Source organism: Ctenopharyngodon idella, chromosome 15, assembly GCF_019924925.1.
Source record: "Ctenopharyngodon idella isolate HZGC_01 chromosome 15, HZGC01, whole genome shotgun sequence".
NCBI lineage: Eukaryota > Metazoa > Chordata > Actinopteri > Cypriniformes > Xenocyprididae > Ctenopharyngodon > Ctenopharyngodon idella.
In genome coordinates, this window is record NC_067234.1 from 10,009,903 (window position 1) to 10,035,176 (window position 25,274).

The 25,274-nt window shown below is 37.0% G+C and overlaps 2 protein-coding genes across 3 annotated transcripts; both read right to left on the reverse strand.

The window, feature by feature from the left end:
* Positions 1 to 6,441: 6,441 nt before the first annotated feature.
* LOC127495359 (P2Y purinoceptor 14) lies at positions 6,442 to 9,612 on the reverse strand. The gene is made up of 2 exons (XM_051862162.1): positions 9,520 to 9,612; positions 6,442 to 8,484 (listed from the first exon to the last, which is right to left on the reverse strand). Exon 2 carries the CDS (start codon positions 8,480 to 8,482, stop codon positions 7,481 to 7,483), a length of 1,002 nt encoding a protein of 333 aa, XP_051718122.1. The 5' UTR covers positions 8,483 to 8,484; positions 9,520 to 9,612; the 3' UTR covers positions 6,442 to 7,480.
* A 185-nt stretch (positions 9,613 to 9,797) lies between these two features.
* LOC127495360 (G-protein coupled receptor 87-like) lies at positions 9,798 to 21,719 on the reverse strand. 2 transcript variants are annotated; one of them, XM_051862163.1, is made up of 3 exons: positions 21,613 to 21,719; positions 13,708 to 14,105; positions 9,798 to 12,129 (listed from the first exon to the last, which is right to left on the reverse strand). In XM_051862163.1, exons 2-3 carry the CDS (start codon positions 14,085 to 14,087, stop codon positions 11,535 to 11,537), a joined length of 975 nt encoding a protein of 324 aa, XP_051718123.1. In that variant the 5' UTR covers positions 14,088 to 14,105; positions 21,613 to 21,719; the 3' UTR covers positions 9,798 to 11,534. The 2 variants fall into 2 exon arrangements, with proteins under 2 accessions (XP_051718123.1, XP_051718124.1); XM_051862164.1 differs by having other exon boundaries at positions 13,708 to 14,102; positions 21,613 to 21,661.
* Between the last annotated feature and the right edge of the window lie 3,555 nt (positions 21,720 to 25,274).

A 25,274-nucleotide genomic window follows, 5' to 3' on the forward strand; every position in this document is an offset into this window, starting at 1 on the left:
CTTTGGTAAGAATGAGAAATACTAACATACATTTTTGATGTTCAACTTGGTGAGACAAATGATAACTGATTTAGTGAATCTAAAGAAAAAGCAAAACAACAACTGGATGAAATTCAGTTATAGTGCAGTCTAGACTTAAAGACTTAAAATAACATTATATGCATACATTTTGTAAGGCATATGTAGATTTGACTGCGTGTGAAGTTCAAATCTATGTGGCTGCATTTCACTGTGGCTATGTGTAAATGCAATCATTAACAATTGTGATGCAAATTTGGTCCTGCTGTTGTAACAGGGAGCCAGCAGGAGAGTATGAGGTGTGATCTGGCTCAAAATCTTTAAACACCAATGTTTTTGTTAAGAAGCATGACAAAGTGCAAAGTTCAGAGTTACTAAATCCTGTTGTGAGGAAAGCATTTTCATGGTTAATGCAATTGTGAATCACATTGTAGCCACATGGCAATTCTGTGCTCCTGTACATGGTTTTACTCCAGCTATATGGAAAATAGCTGAGTTTTCCACTTAGGAGACAAACAAATTCAACATAGTCACACATGCAACTAGAAATTGCAATACAATTCCAGTACTACACTTATTATTCCAATTTACACAAGATACATGGCCTAGAATGCATAACATCTACAACCTTTAACCTAAGTGTTTCAAACAACACTTACAGTAAAGCAATTGTGTGTTTTAAAGAATAAACTCAGCTAGTCTGTTTGTGATACTATATGTGTACATATGTGTCACAAACAACTTTAATGTGTGTTCTATGCACACAATGTGTCTAGCACAATTACAAATTTGAAAATACAAACAAGATCATTGCTATTGGGCTGCTAATCCACTAGCAAGTGAAGTCAATAGCTGGAGGACTTGCATGAACAATGCAGTTAACTCACTTAGAGTTTTACCTGCAAATGAGCACTGATCTCTGCCCTTAGAATGTGGTTTCCTGTTTTTCTGAAAATAAAGTGGAGGTCTACCCCTACCTAGTGACCAGCATTTTTCCTCTGTATGGCCTATTTTCTGACAGGAACTGCAAAACCTGTTTTCTTTGCCACAGAGTTGTTTGCTGTGTTCTCCTGGAGTTTGAGGATTTTCATGCCTCTCTAATGCTTGTACACCATGCGTTCTGGTACAGGACTCTGCGCAATTCTGGTGCTGCATCACCTTAAGAACTGAAATAGGCACACTTTCTTGAGCAGTGGCCTCTGAACATAACATTCCAGATTCATTACAGCAAGTCACCTCATCTAAGAAGTGAACATGCTTTTTAGTCCCACCGCTGTTACGCATTTTGGGAGACTTTTGAGCATTTAGCTTTGTCTTGAGATCTGCAATGGTCTCTTTGTGTTTTTTACACTTTTCAGTGAGGGCTAACTGCTCAGTTAATAAATTATCTAGCTGTGATTGAAGATCCTGAATCTTTAACTCTGACTTTTGTGCCTCTGCATTTTTAGAATGCGCTTCTTTACATTTAGCATCTATACTTGAAAATAGATGTGTGGTCACATCACGCAGCCGCGCAAAACTTATGAAGTCTAAAGCCTCGATTATTTTGCCACGTTTTGATTTCTTTTGATGTTTGCCAATTATGTCCCACCATTTGAGCATTTCATCATCTGAACATTTAATCCCAATATATTGTTTCTTGAGTTTGCACAAGGTAGGCTCAACTTTTTTGCCCCATAAAGCAAACAATATGTCACTCTTTTCAGAAATTTTCCCTTCCATCCCTGAGATCTGAATATCATACCATTAAACAATTAAAACAGACTTACCCATTCCTTGGTGAGAAGGTCAGCTTTAATCCATTCACAAGATCAACTGTGAAAAAAATGTCCTCATTCTGACGATTGATCAAAGTAAATTTCAGAAATCTCACTGCAAGGGATCCCAGGTTTTGGCACCATGTGTAAGGGTGGACCTCCTACAGGGGTTCAGGCTGTAGGGTTGCCGAGCGACTAAAGAAACATTATCAGCAAGATGGTAGAAAACTGTACATTTCTTGTCTATTACCACCCACTGCTACTTATACCAACGACGGAAATAAGCGCAGTTACTAATAGCAAAATATGTGGGAGAGCGTTGCTATAGTGTGACAATATTGTATTGCAATAGGGAGCACTTCAAAGTTAATACCAAATCAAAACTAGTTAGCACATCATTTGTAATAGAGAGTTTAATGACAATATCTGATTATGGTTACACTTAAAATAATTACAAAAGAGATGTATGAGATGAAAAAATCATATACCATTAATCGTACCCAGCATGTATGTAAAAAGTTACCTGAGAGATAGGGAGAGAGAGAGAGAGAGAGAGAGAGGGGGCCAGAGTGTGCCCAAGAAAAGAAGCAGAGAATAAAAAGCCCCAGAGCAACAGTTACAATCTTCTTTTATCCCTTCCTTGACCATGTGACTGAAACCCAAATATGAGACATTCAAACTGACCAATCAGGAAATTAAAACTTCCCCCACTGTGCTAAATAGACCCCCAATGTATATACATTTTGGCCTACAGGGCTTGATCACTATCAACACCTTTGAGCCTTCCAAATGGCCCATGTAGCAAGAGAGAGGGGGTTGAAACAGTAAAGCAAATGTCCTTGTTTGAAAATATCTAAAGGATATTTTAAAATAATCTTACAAGTGGTAACTAAATGATTTTTTTTTTTTTTTAATACAGAGATAGTATATTAAAAGCCCATTTTAGTTCATATTTCATGGTGTCTAAAAAAAGCACAGTTGAGTAAACTTAGATGCTCTTAAGATTATCTTAAGAAGTACTAAAGAAGAACTTTTAGTATAAGTACAACATTAGTGCACGAAAATATAGCGCTTTAAGTACATTGTAGAAGTGTACTTTTTTTCACCTGGGTGCGCATGCGCATTAGCTTGATCCAGCCTGAAAAATACAATTTTTTTTGTCATGATTCGAGCGTTTAGAAACAAAATTTATGAGACAGTTGTTGTCAGATTTCATTAGTGATTTCAAATATGAAATTTAATCGAAAACTTGGCAAACAGCTTTGGAGAATTTGATGTTTCCTCATTCAAAGAGATAGGAGCTGCACTTGCATGCCCTAGAGGCGTTTCAAAGATGGCCGCTGAAAGAAATGACTTGTCTTAAAGTGATTTTGACATTCAGTCACTAGCTATGTTGCCATCCACCTAATTTTATATGAATTTAGCGACATCACATAAAAAACGCTGAATGGAAATGCCAAGTTGCGCATAAATTCTAAAAATGTGCACAAAAAACATGTGCTCAACTGATAAGATATGCGCATAAACTACGATGAAAACATTTACCACATAAATCCCTTGATGCGCAACAAAAAACTCACGTGACTTTGCCTTAACAGAGGATGTGATTGATAACTGGACTCATTGGAATCATTATACAAGGGGTTGGTTGTAACATTTTGAATGAACTGTTATATAACTATCTCCACCCTAAACAGCCATAACATAGCTAACTGTTTTAACATGTGGGTTTGAAGTTAGCATGAATGCAATGAATCAAATTAAACTAGAGAAACAGCTACTTTAGGTTATGTAATAACTGTATATACAGTACAATGATTGCTATAAGCTTGATACATTTTTTTACTTTTTTTCTTGAATATCAGTGTTTTGGTTTTAAAATCTTCAGTGTTGCTCACAGTCACATGCCACTTCTCCTGTGAGCTCAAAACGGGTAATGCGAGTGTATGAAATTGATGACATCACCACAGCTCTTTCTGACTTGTTAAACTGTTACAACTGACCCCATGTTACAACACTCCCCGGTCTCCCTACGTCATTACTACTTTGTAGATATTCTATTTTCTTATTATCCACATAAAATAAAAATAGTGTACATAATTTACTTCCAGTCTCAAGCTAAATTTCACAATGAGAACATACACTATATTGCCAAAAGTTTTGGGACGCCTGCCTTTACGTGCACATGAACTTTAATGACATCCCATTCTTAATCCGTAGGGTTTAATATGGAGTTGGCCCACCCTTTGCAGCTATAACAGCTTCAACTTTTCTGGGAAGGCTTTCTACAAGGTTTAGGAGTGTGTTTATGGGAATTTTTGACCATTCTTCTAGAAGCGCATTTGTGAGGTCAGGCAGTGATGTTAGCGAGAAGGCCTGGCTTGCAGTCTCCGCTCTAATTCATCCCAAAGGTGTTTTATTGGCTTGAGGTCAGGACTCGGGTTGCAGGCCAGTAAAGTTCCTCCTCACCAAACTCGCTCATCCATGTCTTTATGGACCTTGCTTTGTGCACTGGTACACAGTCATTTTGGAACAGGAAGGGGCCATTCCCAAACTGTTCCCACAATGTTGGGAGCATGAAATTGTCCAAAATGTCTTTATATGCTGAATCGTTAAGAGTTCCTTTCACTGGAACTAAGGGGCCAAGCCCAACCCCTGAAAAACAACCCCACGGCATAATCCCCCCTCCACCAAACTTTAGACTTGGCACAATGCAATCAGGCAAACCCAGACTCGTCCATCGGATTGCCAGACAGAGAAGTGTGATTCGTCACTCCAGAGAACATGTCTCCACTGCTCCAGAGTCCAGTGGCGGCGTGCTTTACACCACTGCATCCGACGCTTTGCATTGCACTTGGTGATGTAAGGCTTGGATGCAGCTGCTTGGCCATGAATACCCATTCCATGAAGTTCTCTACCCACTGTTCTTGAGCTAATCTGAAGGCCACACGAAGTTTGGAGGTCTGTAGCTATTGATTCTGTAGAAAGTTGGCGACTTCTGCGCACTGTGCGCCTCAACATGCGCTGACCCCGCTCTGTGATTTTACGTGGTCTACCACTTTGTGGCTGATTTGCTGTTGTTCCCAATTGCTTCCACTTTGTTTATGATACCACTAACAGTTGACCGTGGAATATTTAGTAGTGAGGAAATTTCAGGAATAGACTTATTGCACAGGTGGCAACCTATAACGGTACCACGCTTGAATTCACTGAGCTCCCGAGAGCGACCCATTCTTTCACAAATGTTTGTAGAAGCAGTCTGCATGCCTAGATGCTTGATTTTATACACCTGTGGCCATGGAATTGATTGGAACACCTGAATTCAATGATTTGGAAGGGGTGTTCCAATACTTTTGGCAATATAGTGTATTTCTTACAGTATGTACATGATGTCAGCTTAAAAAGCATGAAACATGCAACGTTAATGAGACTCACTGAGCTGAAGAAGCTATCAATATGTAATGAAGCGTAAAATTTTTTCACAATAAAAAGATGACTAGATTTTAGTTAAAGCCTAGAGTAGAGTAGCCTATTATTACCCCATTTCTGTAATGACACATCATCATTAATCAGAGTCGCTAATGGCTACATTCACAATGTCAGTTTTTGGGATGGACCAACGCATTTACTTACAGGTAAATGTCTCAAAATGTCCTGTTTAAACAGCAACTTACAGTAGCATCTTGAATATGCCTGTATAAATGTGCAACGTGAGTCAACCATTTTTTAACCATTGCCCTCGCATCTTCATCTCGCGCATGACATGGCATTTGAGTCTCGTGTAGAACACAGTGGAGAAAACCTCCACTGATCTAAAACCTCCAGATGACACACAGCTCATATCTCTGTCACTGTAAGTGGCCGAAACCACACATAAAACCCCACAATACGTGGTAGACACGCTTTTGTGCAGCACAGAGCTGCCCTCTTGCACTGTACTATGACATGACAGACAACTAGTTTCCCAGTCCAGCTGCGTTCACACAATGCAGGTTTTCAGAGAATGTGGCTGTCCTGAAAAAAGGACAGAATCCTTGCGCATATCGGTTTTTCTTGTCATAGTCGCTAGTTTGCCCATCACAGACATCAGACGCGCATCTCCACGCAGCAGATTCTTTGTGTGTGTGACAGAGGGATTCCCGCCGCTGTTTTGACTCCTTTACACATTTTATAAGCTCTACACGAATTCCCAGCTGGCCAAAATACCATCATATGCAGGCTACGCGCACACAACAAACGCATTTATCTCAGCACACAGCATTGTTTTTGGATGTTCGGTAAGTTCCGTCTCAAATTAGGCAATACGTCATAAAATCCGACCAATCAGGTTGTGAACGTATCCCTATGCCTTTAGGTTCAGTATCTTTTGGTTCGGTGATAAAATTGCATCTGAACGCTAATCAGGCCAGGACTATAAGTTTTTTTGTTTTGGTCCGGACCAAATGAACCAAACGAACCGAAGTGAAGGCACCCTTAGTGAAACACTGCAGGTCAAGTCATTTCAACATGGCGGAATACAGTGAGATTGTTGACCTACACCATATATAATTAAAACACTTTTTATAGAAAACTATCATGAGTACATTCATTGCAGTAAAATGTTTAGAAAAAGTAAAAAGTTTAGTTTAGCATTAGTTTATTTTTTGTCATGAATTGTTGCTGTGAAGACTGTTTTGTTGTTGTTTTTAATATTGCTGTAAAAGAAGCAAGCTATTTTGATGATATTTTGATTGGCAAAAACCAATGGAAATGGGTTCTGCATCAACTAAGTGTCAAGTCTAAACACATCCTGTCTCTCCTGAGCCAAAGAACATCCACCATTGTGGTGCAGTGCTGCATGTAAACAACAGAAGTTTGAAATTTGTGGGAGTGTGTGCCATTTTAAAGGAGTAGATCCACCCAAAATGTCATTATTGTCTCACCCTCATCTTGTTCCAAACCCTTACGATGTTGGAACACATCCGATGGGGACCCACAGCTGGGGGGCCCAAGCTACGGCCCTGCCAATGGCACCAAATGTTCTTAACCAAATGTCAGATGTCCTAAAATGATGGCATCATCACCACATAATTAGACCTTATTTGATTTAAGAACTGCAGGATGCAGCAGAAGGGCAAGATTTTCCATGAATAAAGACTTACACAAGACCTCACATAAAGCTATTGTATGAATTATTTATGTTGCTTTTTTTGTCATTTTGGAGCTTGATGCCCCAAGTCTCATTCACTTTGATTGTACAGAAAAGATTGTCTGGGATATTCTTCAAAATATTCTCTTTACTGGCATCTATGGTTCCATAATGAACCTTTGACACCCATGGAAACTTTCCATTACACATATAAGGCTCCTTATAGTGGAAAAAGGATTTTTAGATTATTAAAATGTTCTTCACACTAAGAAAAATGTTTCTTCTGTGGCATCACTGAGAAAACCCCCTTCTGGAACATTTATTTTTAAAGTCAGATGACATGATATGAGGGTGAGTAAATGGTGGCAGACATTTTCCTTCCCTTTAAGGATTGGTTTATTTCAGTAAATGATCTTGAAAGCTGTGGTTGAAATTTAATGTTTTTTTGCAAAACACCACTTCAGTTTGACCTCTCATTCTGCAAGGAAGCCACAGCTAGGTATGTGGTTTTAAAATGTAATATCTGCTTTTCCATCTTGTAAACGGCCAATGCGCATTTCCCTTCTTGCTCTTTCTATTACAGATTGCTGATACTCAGCCCAGTGCCGACTGAAGGTCTCCTGTTTTCTTGTTTTACAGAAGACATCTTCTGCAAAAGTGATTCTCTGAATGTCCTGCACATGAAGAAGTAAATAACAGGATCCAAACAGACGTTAAGGGCGGACAGGAAGAGTGTAGCTTCTTTCAACTGGAAGAGAATGAAGCGGCTGTGCTCGCTAAAACCAGCCTCAGGCCTTTGGCTAAGTGTATAGGGTACGCGACAAATGTGGTAGGGCACAAAACAGAAGACGAACACGGCCAGCAAGCTAAAGATGCTTTGATTTGACCGTCGTCCTGCCTCGCTGCTGTCCTGTTGCACCCGTTTGCAAGAGCGGTACACATGACAGGCGATGGAGGTGTAGCAAAACACCATCAGCATGAACGCCATCCAGAAGATTCCAACGTTGAAGTGGGCTGAAATTTCGTGCCAGTGCCGACCCAGTTCACTTTTCAGGGCCATGCAGGAATAAACCCTAGGCATGGGCTGGTTGGTTAATATGGTGTTGGGCAGCATGAAGAACATCATGACGCCCCAAGCTAGCAACGCGAGAGCCTTCGCTACCGAAACGCGCTGCAGAAGGGAAGACACAGTGGAGGTGCTGCGGACGACTTTGAAGTAGCGCTCCAAGCTGATAAGACTCATAAAGGTTATTCCTGTGTACATGCTGAGGTAGAAAAGCACAGCTGTGTAGCGGCAAACTATCAGCTTCAACTGCAAGCCGCCGTAACCAAGATCACCCACCACACGCCACGGGTAGGTAAACAGCATCAGAATGTCTGCCACCGCCATGTTTTTTAGGTAAACAACTAAAGCTGAGGAGCTGGGAACCCTGAAGAAGATCCAAGCGGCAAGTCCATTGAGAATGAAGGCACAAGCGCAGATGATTGAGTAGAGCACAGGTAGAACCTGATGTGTGAACACACTGCTGACATTCGTGCCGTTTTTCTGTTCCGTCTGTGTACTGTTGATGTAGTCCATGTCTAAAACAGAAAATGAAAGAATTTTTTTTAGTGCGTGCTTTGATGATACCACGAAATATTGTGTCATGGTTCAATGTCCAGAAATAAAAAGTGCCACATATGCCACTTTTAAAGTGTACTGATGAACATTTATGTAAACTACAATATACTTTAATGTCATTTCTGTTGAAACTTGAATGTATATACAGTATTCAAAAATATTTGTAATTACACATTTGTTATGATAAAGTTGCAATTTAGTATTTTTAAAGTCAATTGATGAAAATGTAATATCGAATAATGCACTATAGTAAAAATTACAATCAAGTATTTTACATGTGTTTTACTGTGTTGGTAAACTTCTTGAAAGCAAAACAAAGGTTTTTAAAACATACAACATAAAACTTTTTTTTTTTTTTTTTAAATGGCAGCATTCACACGTTCAGTAAAATGATGCACTTTTTAAAAGTGCACTAAGAAACATAATCATTCTCTTTGAGTAAACTTAAGTGGCCTTTTATTTCATTAATATTATTATCTGCAAGTATTAGTCCTATCAGATTTTTTTTTTTCTTATTTAAAGAGATAGTTCATCCGAAAATGTAAAATCTGTCATCATTTACTCACCCTCAGGCTGTTCCAAACCTGTGGAACACAAAAGGAGATGCTATGCAGAATGACACTCTTAGTCACCATTTGCTTTCATTGTATGAGAATAAGATGCATTGGAAGTGAATGGTGACTGAGGCTGTCAGTCACTAACATTCTAACATCTCCTTTTGTGTTCCACAGAGAAAATGTCTTTTGGGTTTGGAACAACATAAAGGCACAGAAATAATGATATAATAGAATTTAGTTTTGCATCAAATAAACCACATATCACATAATTCTTTTTTTTTTTTTAGATTTTGATCAAAAGGACAATTTGAATGTCTTCAGAATGTTCATATTCAGTCTGAATATGGTGCCATTTGTATTCAGACATTTTTAAAACACTCAAAATAACTTTGTCATATCCTCTTATTCTAAACTTTAACCATAGTAAAATAAACTTACTTGAAAAGTTGCGTCAGCTTGTATCATGACAGAGACTAAGAAGAAGCATGTTTGGGAGAAGAGCCTCACATGATATTTCAGAGGAAGGGGGTGTTGACTTTGAGACAGGAACTAAAAGAACCGCTCAGTTTGTCTCGTGGGTGGACACTTGCTCAGCACTACAGGAGCTTCCTCCATTGATATGTCTCTGTATACAAACAGATTTGTCCTCCCACTGCTTCAACATAACCCAATGTGACAATCGGATCATTGCTAATTAGTGTATATGGAATTACCAGTTGTATTTCAATAAAACCAACTTTATTTTATTAGCTTTATTTTCAGCACACATACAATGAAATAGCACTTCTCTGAGATTCAATGAACAGTGCAAGACAACATAAGGTGCAACAAAATATGACAATATAAATAAGACAATATTTAAAAAAGAATAATATAGAGAACATAGGTCATGCAAACCAGATATGTTGCTTTGTGTGCATAATGTACACCATACCATTCAAAGGTTTGGGGTCAGTAATATCAAGTTAATACTTTTGATTAGCAAGGGTGCATTAAATTGACAGTGAAGACTTTTACATTGTTACAAAAAAATTCTATTTCAAATAAATTCCTTACACAACATTATATTAAATGGCCCCAAAAATGTAGAATATAGTGTAGAATATATTTTCCTTTCTGGAGCTTGACTGTGCGAATGTATGGAAAAAAGCAACTTAGACATTGTGCAAAAATATTTGCTGTTTTTCCACAGACAAAAGAAAGTCATATTTTGGAAAAGCTTGAGAATCAGGGAAATATAACAAAATATCCATTTTTAGGTGAATTATAAACATACCTCCTCCAGATTCACCCAGATTCAAGAAAATAAAATATATTCATTTACAGAATAACTTCTTATTAATTTTACAAATCCTATAAAATACATTACACAATAAAAAGGAATACAGCACAAAAACATTTACAAAAAAACATTTACCGAACATTTACAGTTGTCCGAAGAGCTTCCTAATATATTATTAGCAGCTCTCCATATGAGGATTCGGTGGGAGTTCAAAGGGGACTTAAATATGGATGTTGTGTTTGTCAAGCACAGTTTAAGCTGGTTTCCTCTCTCACCCCATGCTGAGTGCTGTGGAATATAAGACTGTAATAAAACTGCATCATTTATTATTACTATTGTATAATGTGTTTACAGTGGTGGCAGAATTTGTTTTAATTTGTTCTTAATGACCCTACATGCTTGATTAAACCATCAATATATGAGGGGGTAAAAAAATTTATATATATATATATATATATATATATATATATATATATATATAACCCTAACGCAATATGCTTACAAAATCTTTAACAAATTTTTAATAATGTTTGAATAAAGCATGGAGATGCCCATTTTCCTAAGGTGGACATCATGTTATATTTGTATATTCAACATATTTTAGGTTCTATATTGATGTTTTTGGCAAGCAAAATAAAATAAAGAAAAGTCTTAAAATGATAAGAAATATTTCTGCACTACTGCTATGTTACTAATTAAATAAGTAAACTGATCTAGATAAACTCCTTTGTACAGATGGTCAGATGTTCTTGCTTCCATTAAAGCTCAAGATGCAAAAAAATTCTCAAATGATGCAGGAGAACATGATCATTAGGTTTTACACAAACTTGTGAAGTTCATGCAGCTCAAGTGCTGCTGTCATTAAAGCAATGAAATCAAATAGTGATTTCAAGTGAACCTGTTCCTAGCCAACATTTTATGGTGGGGCCAATGTAGGCACAATATGGGCGTGAGGTATGGGCCCTTCATGGGTTTGTCTATGGGTTGTCTATGAATGAATGTCTATGAATTAGGCACAGTATGGGCTAATTCAGATAGGGTTGACATGAAACCCATGCACAATCCCATGTAGGGCTCATACCTCACACCCATATCTTGCCTAAATTTTTGCAGTTCCGTTTCATGCCACTAGTGGTGCAGAAATCACACATTTCACCTTTAATTCAACTTACTAGTTATTTTGTCGAAATCTTTGAAGGTGGGCCTTGAAAGTCTTGCAAAAGACAAAGTAAATAAGTGGATCCAATGAGGCATTTAGTACTGCAAGCAGGACGGTCAGCTCCTTTAGGATGTAGAACGCCTGAGCTGAAGTACAGTCATGCAGCCGGGGATTGACGAACATGTACGGCAGTCTCACCATATGGTAGGGCACAAAACACACGCAGAAAACCACCACCAGTACTCGCATGTTACGTTTTGACTTGCTGAGCTTAGAGTTCCCAGGCTGTTCCGGCATAGTGCGCTGAGCTTGTCGAAGCCTCTGTACATTCCCCCAATAAAACAGAATCAGGGATATTAGCACAGACAAAAACATTAAAAAGGAGGCGATATGCATGACCAAGTAGATCTGTTTGAGCAAGCTGTTATGAAAGATTTCACAGTTGAAACCACTGTGGGGAGAGTTTTCTTTATCAGAACTGACAAAAACAGCAATGTAGACACAAACAAAGCACAACAGGCCAGCCCAGGTCACTATGCAGATGTAGTTGGTCGAGCGGACTGTTTGCAACACGTGAGTCTCCAGTGGCCGTACAATTCTCATGTACCTGAAACAAAGAAGCAAAGAATTTAAAGAATACAGAGAAGGCTTTCAAAATACAACAATAGGGTTTGTGACAATTGCGGTTTCATGACCAGCAAGTCTTGAAGCCACAAATGTCACAAACCCTATTCCTGTTGTTTTACTGAAGTAAAATACAATTTGTTAAACTGTGACTATATTATACTTTAGTCTAATCTAATTAACAGTTTAGACTATATAGATTATATTGTATATTATACAGTGCTGCTTGAAAGTTTGTGAACCACTTGCAGATTCAGTGAAAATGTGAATAATTTTAACAAAATAAGAGGGATCATACAAAATGCATGTCATTTTTTATTTAGCACTGTCCTGAGTAAGATATTTTACATAAACAATGTTTACATAAAGTCCACAAGACAAAAAAATAGCTGAATTTATTAAAATAACCCCATTCAAAAGTTTGTGAACCCTCGATTCTTAATACTGTGTGTGGTTACCTGGATGATCTACGACTGTTTTTATGTTTTGTGATGGTTGTTTATGAGTCGCTTGTTTGTCCTGAGCAGTTAAACTGCCGAATATTCTTCAAAAAAATCCTCCAGGTCCCAAAAATTCTTCAGTTTTCCAGCATCTTTTGTATATTTGAACCCTTTACAGCAGTGACTGTATGATATTGAAATCCATCTTTTCACACTGAGGACAACTGAGGGACTCAAACACAACATTTAAGTACTAAATGTACTAAATGAAAAAAAAAAAAAAGTCGTAGATCATCCAGGTAACCACACACAGTATTAAGAATCAAGGGTTCACAAACTTTTGAGCGGGTCATTTTTATAAATTCAGCTATTTTTTTGTCTTGTGGACCATATGTAAACATTTTTTTATGTAAAATATCTTACTCAGGACAGTACTAAATAAAAAATAACAATATTGTATGATGCCTCTTATTTTGTTAAAATTATTCACATTTTCACAGATTCTGCAAGGGGTTCACAAACTTTCAAGCAGCACTGTATATTATATTAAGGCCCGGTTTGACAGACAGGGCTTAGCCTAAGCCAGGATTAAGCCTTAGTTCAGTTAGAGTATTTAAGTAGCTTTTATAAACGTACCCTAGAAAGAAAGAAAAAATTACTGGTGTGTATCTTGAGACAAAACAATGACACTGACTTATTTTAAGATATGTCAGAGCAAGTTACTTTCAGTTAAAACAGCTCAAACATTCATTTTAGTCTATAGGACTAGCTTAAGCCTTGTCTGTGGAACCAGGGGAATAATATATATTAAAATACATTTTAAATTTGTTTTTCATTATCATTACAATTATACAAATAAATTTAATTATGTGCATACAATTACACTATCATTACACAATTTCAGTGTGATATATAATGATAATAATAATTATTACTAATTTTAAAATCTAATATTTTAATTAATATATTTAATTATCAATAATATATAAATTATACATTTTATAATTATTAAAAAAATAAAACACTTAATTTTTATTTTATTGTAAGTAAAATATGGTTTTACTATTTATTTATTACAAGTAAATGGATGGATGGATGGATGGATGGACGAACATCCATACCTGTTTGCAGCAATGTAGCCCATGAAGACAATACTGGAGTACATGTTGAGGTATGAAGCTGGAGCAGCAAACATACAGTAGATACGCAGAATTTCAACTGAAGTGCTTGCATATTTGACAATGCGTAATATCAAACACAGGCAGACAAACAAGTCAGCTATAACCAGATTCTTGAGATAGACTGTGATGCTGGACTGATTTGTATCTTTACAAAAATACACATATATTGTAAGGCTGTTTAGTACCAGGCTTGCCAGAAAAATCAGTGAGTATACAGATATAAAGAATGTACGAGCTGGCATTTCAGATAAGCCACAAGATCCTTGAGTTAAATTGGTTGTGTTCTGGTCCATGATCGAGCTGGATGGTGACACAGACATAAGACAGATCGTTATCTGCTGGAAGAGAGGGTGAATTTTATTATACAAAATGGGGGCATTTTCCAAAATACCAAAACACTTTACAATAAGGTTTCATTTGTTAACATTATTTAAAAGTAATCTCTGTAACAGTATTCTATTTTAGTTAACATGAACTAACAATAAATAATACTTCTACATCATTTATTAATCTTAATGTTAATTTCAATAATATCCAAATCCAAAATTGTATTTGTTTACATTTGCTTATGCACTGTGAACTAACATAAACAATGAACAATTAGATTTTTACAAACTACCCCCTTTACAGACTAATAAATGCTTTTAAAACACTCTACTGCACATGTTGATGGCACATGAAAAAAAATAAATAAATAAATAAATAAATATTCTACATCATTTTTTGGTTCATTTGGGAACATTTTATTGATAAAAAAACAATTTTTGGTCCCCCACCCTTCCCCCACCCCAAAATGTTGTGCAACGTTGTGCAACAATGGTACAGAATCATAGAGAAAATTATCATCAAAATCAATTATTATTTTTTTTTAAATGTCAAGAAATCATTAAGTAAAAAGGGAAAAACACTTGAAAGACATTGATATATTGAATTTGATACATGTATAGGTCTGTATCATGTAGTGTGTCATGCCATATAATGTACTTCTTGTAATAAGATTTCACTCCATACGAAACATCAAAAAGCACTTCTTCTCTGCTGTGAAATAGAGGTGTATGTTAAATTTTTTTTTACCCAGGAACCCTGCATCTTCCCTTCTTATAACACATTATGGCCAATGTGAGGTATTGCAAAAAACATCCTCGAAAAGTACCCCTTATCGCACAACGTTGCCCTGAGGCAACGGAAAGAAAAACTGAATTTCTGAACATGCAAAATTAAAAAAAAAATTCATAAAACCTGACAAAAGTCTTCTCTACACCTTCATACACACACACACATATTTTTTATGTACAATTCATGTCATTTTAAATAAGATTACTAAAGCAAATAATCTTGCCTTCTTCTCACACCATGTGCTCCTGTGACCACGTGTCAAAACAGGATGTCGCACCTTTAAATGGTGCTTGAAAGTGACTCCCACACCTTACTGGTCTGTTCTTTGGTACTTTCTTGACCTTTCTAATTGGTTGTAATCATTTAAAGAAAAATTTACTAAACATAGGGCTTAAGAAAACTTTCCGTTGCCTGAGGGCAACGCTGTGCTGTAGAGGGTTAAAAATATAGGTCAAAATGCTACAAGTCAACTACATGTAACCCGATTCTTAACACCTAACCCTAATCTAACAGTCTACTAATACTCTAATGACTGCTACTTCACATGTAGTTGCAAAGTTACTTATAGTAGAATGTCTAAAGTGGACCATCGAAATATGATTTAACAGCAGCATTCAAGTAAGAAATGTATTCTTATTAAAGCTTCGAAGTTATTCAGTCAAGAACAGTGAGTAATTCTCTGTTTTTCTTTTGTTGTTTGGTTCATATTAACAGCATATATAGCAGTAGGTACTGTATATTACTCTGTTTTCACTTTAATACACAGATCTAATATACACATGTTATTTCTGTCCCTGCTTTTTACGTTCACAGACATAACTGACAATGATTGTGAACTTCGTGTGTTTTTGACATAACCGTCTGTGTATTTAACAGTTTAAGCACAATAAGATGAGAAAGACAACTTAAGGCATCTTTACACAGCCGAGTTAAGCCGGGTCTGTACCTGCTCAAAATTCTGTGTAAAGACGCAATGCAGCATAAAAGCAGACCTAAAATACGTCTGACCCACCTCAGCCCCTAGTATCAAAGGCGATTCTGATACTGTTGTGGTTCAGCGTCATTGTCATGACAACCAAAAGCACGTCAGCTCAGGCGGCGAGAGAATCAAAAGCGGGAGACAAAATATAGACCTCGCTTCATATTGTTTTAGGCAAATTAAAAAAAATGTATACCAACAAGAGACAGTGAAGTAAAAGTGTCCTGTACTCACACCGTGAAGTCTCCGTTTATAATCTTCCTTTGAAGGGGCAGATCACTGCGCTGCTACATTTCTCTCAGATACGGTAAATGCTTAACACAATCAGCGTCACTGTAATTGTGTATTGTTATGTTATATTCCAAAAATCCTCTCTTTGAGGATGATATTTTTACCCACACACAATGGTCTGGTGACATCTGCTATTCTGCCTGAAATGCTAACGCTAGCATCAATGTTCGTTTGTTGTGCCAGTGACTTTATGGCTCTTTGGAAAAAAAAAAAAAAAAACTTTCGCGCTCTTTTGCGGTGATGTACCCGGTGTAAAAATTCATCATTTTTTTTTTGTAGCACTTGATCCAAATGTAACAATTTTATTAAGAAACAGAAGATAACTATCAGTACCACAGAATTATGACAAACATCAAAGCGTGAGATAGCTATAGCACGCAGAGAAAATAATTTTTTTATTTCGAGTTTTATTTCATTGTTTATTATTTGATTCTTTTAAAATTAATTTTGTTAAAACTGTAGTTTTAAAATAGTAATGTTCAAAGCATTGTTTCCCACTATTTTAATTTCTGTGTAAATGCATTTATGCCGCTTCAGAGAAGCATTAAACATTCTGTGTAAATGCACGTTTTTGTGATTTTATGCCGCTACAGAGTTGGTTTCTGTGCCGCTTTTTCTCTGTAAAGATGCCTTTAGTTCAATGCTCACAGGATGCTCCATCTGACAGCCATCTTTCTGTGCATGTGTTTTAGATGCTTGTGCTCAGAAAACCATATATCAGAAGAGTAGACTGATATGACTTTAAAACGGGTGCAGATAATTAACTTTCATGATGACTAAGCATGTCACGTAAGCCTGACCGCGATAGAGATGATAATCAAAATCAAGCTCATGAGCAGCAGCTCATTTGCATTTATAGATACATGCACGAAAATTATTTTAAGCTGTATTCTGAGCTGAAATTTCACAGACTTATTCTGGGGGGACGCCTGAGACTTAAATTACATCTTGTAAAAAAGGGGCATAATAGTTCCCCTTTAAAAAGCCAGTGCAAAAAAAGATAGTTGATATTTTTTTTTTATATTTTCAGTGCTGTTCAGATATAGTTAAATTGAATATTTCATCCAAAATGGAAATATCAACATTATTTACTCACTCATGCGTCATATGTCATATGTATGGAGGTAGATTTGTAGCTAATCTCCAAATAAATAGATTATGATCCACAAATAAATGTGAAGATATTCACAAAAAATAATCGTATGCACAAATGAATAGAATGAGATCCACAAATATATGTTTGGAGTATCACAAAAATTAATTACATTCACAAATAAATAAAAAAAGATTTGCTAATAAAAAAACCTATTCACAAATCTCTGCCTGCATTTATTTGTGAATCACCACCTGTACATTTGTGAATTGCTTTCTGTGCATTTGTGGATCGCTGCACGCATTTGTGGATCTCTTTCTGCGCATTTGTGAATCACCTCGCACATTTGTGGATTCTGGAACAATTCTAGCGTCACGACTGCAGACAAATCCACAAATAGGTCGACTCCACCCACCGACTACTCAAGCCAATCAGATAACGGCCACGTTGCACTGACCAATCGCAGCACACTCTCGCTATAACCAATCACGTTTTGCTTTACAATCGGGGGCGGGAATTGAGCTGAAGCTGTTTGTGTGATAAAAACACCCCGTTTACAAAATATGACAGACTTTATTGTGATTAATCTTTTAATTTGTTTTGTACATATTTTTGTGGGTGTAATTATATATAAGGTCTGCATTATCCGTCTTACAAAGAGGGACTCTCTTATTTTGATGGGTATTAGGCCCTATGATATGAGTGTTACTGATCACTGCAGTAATGAACAAGAGAACGTGTCGTGCACATTATTACGGTTCATCTGAGTTTTCTTACGGATAGAAAGTTTACCAGTTTGTTAAGCAACCCTGAAAAGGCATCTTACAGTTATTATCTGGAGTTAAAAACGTACATTTCATGGTAGCTAATGTACAATAAAACTTCATGAAACTCATCAGTAAAGTTTCAGCCATCATTCGGACGGGGTCCGCAACACAAAAGATCGAATTATGAATCTTACGAATTATGATCATTCACAGATCCCCAGCTATAACACCTCTACCTGACGCGAGCGGCGCGGCACGGCGCGATGCAGCAAATAAGACATTATAATCATTATAAAGAAACGGATTACATTATTAGTGTCCATGTACATGCAGCTATACTGTCTACAAGCGGCACGGTGAGAAACGACGAGTCAGTGGCAGTAAACGGATGTCCCGTTCAACTTGCACATGTATAATACCAAATATGAGCCTGAATGAGCATCAGTGATAACAGTACAAGCCTCTGCATCACTATGGATCATGCGAATAAAGAGGTTGCAATGCTGAAAAATACATTTTTTGTATTTATTTTGGATGCTGTAAATAACTTTTACAATAAAAAAACTATTAAGTCTGATTCATCTGAAATATTTGCATGATCAAGTGTTTGACTGCTGGACATTTTATTTTTAACTGCAATGCATAATCTATAGGCTATGTAATTCAATAACCTGTCCCATTTAAAAAGTCTATATCTTCTCTACAAACAATAGTAACGTTAAAACGTTTAATTAATGTTTAAAATATTATTTAAGGGCCTGTTAATGTTTAATAGCTGGTTTGCTGCTCATATCCGTCGATGTTTGATTGATAAACTGGGAAATGCTGTTATGTGGTGACAGTTTAATCTATTTTGCAAACTCGCATGTTTATTACAAGGTTAAATCCAGTTAGATAAGTTAATAGCTAATTATTGAGACTTTCTGTTAAATCTTGAATAACGTGACGCTTCCATAACGCATCTGTATCCAATATACCTTTGTTGTTCCCATAACAGAGAGCAGTTTCTCTGGCATTTTTAAAAGGTGCATAAAATATAATAGTTTGGCTTGTCTTGACACACAGTCTAATGGTCTTGAAATATAAATTTTAAACCTCTTTTTACTGTACCATTGTTTAAGAACCCTCTACATCCTTTCTAAGCCAATGCAAGACGAGACCGCCCCGATTGTAAAGCAAAACGTGATTGGTTGTAGCGAAAGTGTGCTGCGATTGGTCAGCGCAACGTGGCCGTTATCTGATTGGCTTGAGTAGTCGGTGGGTCGAGTCGACCTATTTGTGGATTTGTCTGCAGTCGTGACGCTAGAATTGTTCCAGAATCCACAAATGCGTGAGGTGATTCACAAATGCGCAGAAAGAGATCCACAAATGCGCGCAGCGATCCACAAATGCACAAAAAGCAATTCACAAATGTAGGTGGTGATTCACAAATAAATGCAGGCAGACTTGTGCTTGTGACATAAAAACATATTTGTGAATATGTTTTTTTATTAGCAAATCTCTTTTTATTTATTTGTGAATTTAATTAATTTTTGTGAAACTCCTAACACATATTTGTGGACCTCATTCTATTCATTTGTGCATACGATTATTTTTTGTGAATATCTTTACATTTATTTGTGGATCATAATCTATTTATTTGGAATTTTGATACAATTCTACTCCCATACATATAGCTTTCATTTGTGGGTGAACTAGTTCTTTAAATATACACTATATTGCCAAAAGTATTGGGACACTGCTCCAAATCATTGAATTCAGGTGTTCCAATCACTTCCATGGCCACAGGTGTATAAAATCAAGCACCTAGGCATGCAGACTGCTTCTACAAACATTTGTGAAAGAATGGGTCGCTCTCAGGAGCTCAGTGAATTCAGGCGTAGCCACCTGTGCAATAAGTCCATTTGTGAAATTTCCTCACTACTAAATATTCCACGGTCAACTGTTAGTGGTGTCATAACAAAGTGGAAGCAATTGGGAACAACAGCAACTCAGCCAAGAAGTGGAATCTGGAGTGACGAATCATGCTTCTCTGCCTGGCAATCCGATGGACGAGTCTGGGTTTGGCGGTTGCCAGAAGAACGGTACTTGCCTGACTGCACTGTGCCAAGTGTCAAGTTTGGTGGAGGGGGGATTATGGTGTGGAGTTGTTTTTCAAGGGTTGGGCTTGACCCCTTAGTTCCAGTGAAAGGAACTCTTAATGCTTCAGCATACCAGACATTTTGGACAATTTCATGCTCCCAACTTCGTGGGAACAGTTTGGGGATGGCCCCTTCCTTTTCCAACATTACTGCGCACCAGTGCACAAAGCAAGGTCCATAAAGACATGGATGAGTGAGTTTGGTGTGGAGGAACTTTACTGGCCTGCACCTCAACCCGATAGAACACCTTTGGGATGAATTAGAGCGGAGACTGCGAGCTAGTCCTTCTCGCCAACATCAGTGCCTGACCTCACAAATGCGCTTCTAGAAGAATGGTCAAAAATTTCCATAAACACACTCCTAAACCTTGTGGGAAGCCTTCCCAGAAGAGTTGAAGCTGTTATAGCTGCAAAGGGTGGGCTAACTCCATATTAAACCCTACGGATTAAGAATGGGATGTCATTAATGTTACGTTGCACGTAAAGGCAGGTGTCCCAAAACTTTTGGCAATATAGTGTACTTAAAAGAGAAACAACTTACACAACTAATTTCTTCTTTATCTATATACTCATGCTTTGACAGGTTCAAAATATAAATACAACTGTGTTCAGCTTCCTGTCCTCAATCTATAACCACAAGCTTAGCACACAGACAAACTATTTTACACCTCAGTGACCCATGAGTATCGTTTATACTCACTTTTATTCATTACTTTTTGTATTTATTTAGATTTTTCTTCGGTCACTTTACTAGATGATCACTAGATATGTTATAATAATACGTTTTATTTATATAGCGCCTTTCAAGGACACAACGATGCTTGTTACATGTGGTGCCAAAACCTGAGGCCAAAAAAGTGTGTCTCATTCTTTCTCTAACGCTTTGCTATGTTGAGAACAATGAAACCATATTCCTCCAGACGAGTATGCAAATACTTGTGTTTCACTTCTAATCTTTAGCCAAATACAATGGTAACACTAGAGTAAGGTCTCATTGTACATAAACTATATATGAGCAATATATTAAAAATGTTTATGTTAGTTCACAATGCATTAACTAATGTCAAAACCACTTGATCTTAATAATGTATTAGTAAATGTTGAGAACAACACTAAGATTAACAAATGTTGTAGAAGTGTTTTTCATTGTTCATGTTAACTCATGTAGTTAACTAATGATAACAAATTAACCTTATTGTAAAGTGTTACCAATACACTAATATACTAAATAATGATATATTATACATATATAATATAGTAAATTACAATAATAAACATGTTTGAAAACATTATTCTAATTTTCACCTATACAGAAGTTGACTTTTGAAAATCTGTCATATTGATTAAACTGAATTTGAGCTGAATTAATTTACATTTTACACTAATTTCTTTAGTTTTTTTTTTCTTCTTTTTGACTACTTTTACAGTTTCAAATGATTTTAAACAAAGCATGACTTACCCGTAGCTCTTTAACTTCAAACTACAGATGAACACTGTCTGTCACTTCCTTAAAAACAGGAAATTCATCTTAAGTTCCTCAGATATTTTAGATGATGCAGTAAAATATTTGGTCATAGGGAATTTGGTCAATTTAACAGAAGTTATTTAAGAGTTGGTTTGTGACAATGATTATTAATTCACAACTCTCTTTTGCATCATGTTTGCTAATTCTGAAATTGATATGAAATATAAAAGACATTCTCAGTTCAGTTCTGAATGACAGACGTCGTCTTAATTATCTAATCAACATGTCTTGCTCACACAAAAAGTTCATTGTCTTTATTACTCCTCACCATATTGCTTTCATCTAAATAAAGCCAGATGACCTCTCAGCTCATGTCTGCTGTCCACATCCACATCAAGTCTTTGCATGTTTTCTCAGGACAGCGATGACCCCCGGCTCTGCTGCTTTCTGACCCTCTTAGCCCCTTGGAATCAAGACAGCGTTTGTCTTTCTCAACTGTCCTCTTTACTGGGAAAATTAGTTTTTTTTTCCCCCTGTATTTCTCTGTGGATGTCAGGAAATCTCTGACTTTGGTTTTCCACACAGAACAAACAAGACATAAATAGGATTCAACAGAAACGATGAGATTACAAGCACCATTTACAAAGCACAACACATGTAGGTGTCTACAAATGACTGAATTTTATCCAGACACTTCATCGAGAAGCAACGAAGACAGCACACAAATAAAATACAAAGAAAATTGTTTGATGACAATTAATAGTTAAAAAAGAAAGACTGATTGAACTAAAAAAACAGTCTGTGCCTGAAAATATAATAGGCTATGGCTGTATAAGTTTATTTTTTTCCACAATTGTTGTAAGGTGAGAAGTATCATATATGTACTTTTATTATAGAAATACATTACAGAAAATGTCCTGTTGCAAAAAAATGTAGTGCAGATTCACAGTGTGTGAGATAAGAATAAAATAAATAAATCAGAGTAAAATAAACATTGCTTTGTGTTATAATAGTGCCTTTAGGTAATACTTTAGATTACAGCCCGGAAAGTACTGCGTAATTACAACGAATTTACAGCGTCACACACTGTCCTAACCAGACGTGACACGACGCCGCGATGCAATAAAAGGTATCTTTTCCATGTTAATCTGAGTTTTTGTCCTAACCAGCCGTGACGGCGACACATGAATATTCTATTTTAGAAACGGTTTCTATTTCTCCGCGACGTCGCGGCTGATACCGTGTAAATTCGCGACGAATTTACAGCGTCACACCCTGTCCTAACCAGACGTGACGCGACGCCGCGAGGCGATAAAAGGTATCTTTTCCATGTTAATCTGAGTTTTTGACACCGTGTCCTAACCAGACGCGATGCGATAAGATTCCAGCGACGAGCAATTTGACTGTCCACACTAGACGCGACGCGACAGTGAGAAGCGATAAAATCAATCAAAAATCACAGCCAATCAGAAGAGAGTATGGGCGGGCTCTCACGGCAAGAGCACATCAGACACAATGAAATAGGCAAGTACAAAGTAAAATTCATAAATATTACACTATTTAAAAATTATTTAAAGTACATACGGAGTAACTGAACCAATCTTTGTCATAGAATACACTGGTTTGTTCACATTGAGTTGACAGTTTGAACGTTCTTGTGCTCATTTATTTATTTTCAAGATCTGAGGTGAATTAGCCAGTGTTGTTTTCATTACAGCTAATAAGCTGGGAACACAGAACGATATTTAAACTCACATTAGACGCTTTTAACATTAAATAAAGCACAAACAGTACCTGATATTATCATTGCCATACTTTGTGCTGCTGTTTCAGCCGCAACGTCGCGGAGAAATAGAAACCGTTTCTAAAATAGATTATTCGCGTGTCGCTGTCGCAGCTGGTTAGGACAAAAACTCAGATTAACATGGAAAAGATCGCTTGTCGCGGCGCCGTGTCACGTCTAGTTAGGGCACGGTGTCACACCCTAACCAAATATATAGGTATAATTATGTAATATATTGTGCAAAATCTGCCACGCCCATTGAGCTGGAGCAGGTTATGTTCAGAGAGTAATGGCTACTTACATACCCTGAAAGTTACCTTTGGTTTTGGAACCGAAAGTTCAGGTCATCCGCTTACTCTGAGTAAACTTAGCCAGGTAAGTCGCATAACCTGCTTTGTGGAATACCCCCCTGGTAACAAACAAGAGATTCCAAACACGAGATAAACAGAACTAAACAAAGGCCCCGTTTACACTAGTACGTTTTTGTTTTAAACAGCGTTTTAAAATGAAACCGATCCTCGTCTACACTGGCATTTTCACAGCGTTTCAGAAACGCTCTCCGTCTACACTACACAGCCGAAAACGGGTGTCACATGACTGTTCATGCACACTGGGCACATTTACAAGTGTAAACAGTTGCCTCTTGCGCATGTAGGTAGCTGCAGTATTAAAAAATATGCTGAGTTTAACTGCACAATGGCTGCTAAAAATGACAACAAAGCCAGCAAAGATTGTAGTTCAGTCTCCATGTTATTGTTTACACGGTTGTCAAGGATACACAGAGCGAACGTAGGCAGCCACGCCATCGTTTTCAAAGTCTCCGTTTTGGTCCATTTATACTGAAACACAACCCCAGCGTTTTCAAACTAAAACAGGGTCTGCAGTGTTTTCGAAAGTCTCAGTTTTCGAGGTTCGCCGTAGTGTAAACGAAACGCAAAACATATGCGTTTTAAAATGAAACCGCACTAGTGTAAATGGGTCCAAAGTGCACATAACATACAAAAAGGACAACACCAGAAAAAGACCATGAGAAACACTGGGGAATAAACGGGGCAAACAAGGGACAGGTGTGAGTGATTAGTTACTTTGGAAACTAATGAAGGCAACTATGGAAACTAACAAGGTAGGCAATGAGACAAAGGAAACAGGAAAAAAACACAGTAGAAGACAGAATACAGGAACAATGAGAGCAAAACACTAAAAAAAAATTTCAAAACACAAAACCAAGAACCAAAACCAATGACATCATGTACATTGGAAAACTGTGATGCTTATGAGTCGTCTTCATAAAACCAACAGCCTTCCTGTCATCAGATCAGACCTCTAACAAACACATTTTGTAACAAAAAAGAAAATTTGAGGAAGTAGTTACACAAAACTGAAACCAGCAGATGCAGTGAACTCAAGGAATAACATTTCTAAAAAAATTTCAAAATGTGTAAGCAGAACATTGCTGTTGGTAACTTATATTCATTAATAGATCAGATGTGTAGTATAAATGCTTTAAACATTACTTTATATTTTAGTTTAACATGCTTTAAAATGCTTTCATTTTGAGAATGTTAAAGGACCGTGTGTTTGCTTTTGTGAAAACTTAAAGTGAAAATGTTAACTGGAAATTGCTTTACTGTCTTTTGAGCATTCTGATTTACAGTAATGCGAGTCAAACTAAAGCAACACCGGCTGAATCTTGTGATTTGTTGCCTGACTTGTGGTGTCATCCTCTGGTCTAAACCACATGTGTTTTGTCTGTCCTTGGTGCTAAACCACATCAGGTGTGTGAAGCTCAGTGCTTCAGAAGGGAAGTCAGTATAAAAGTTGAAACAAAAGTTGGTTTAGCTTTTCCCACAAGAATTACAGCTGATGATATTTG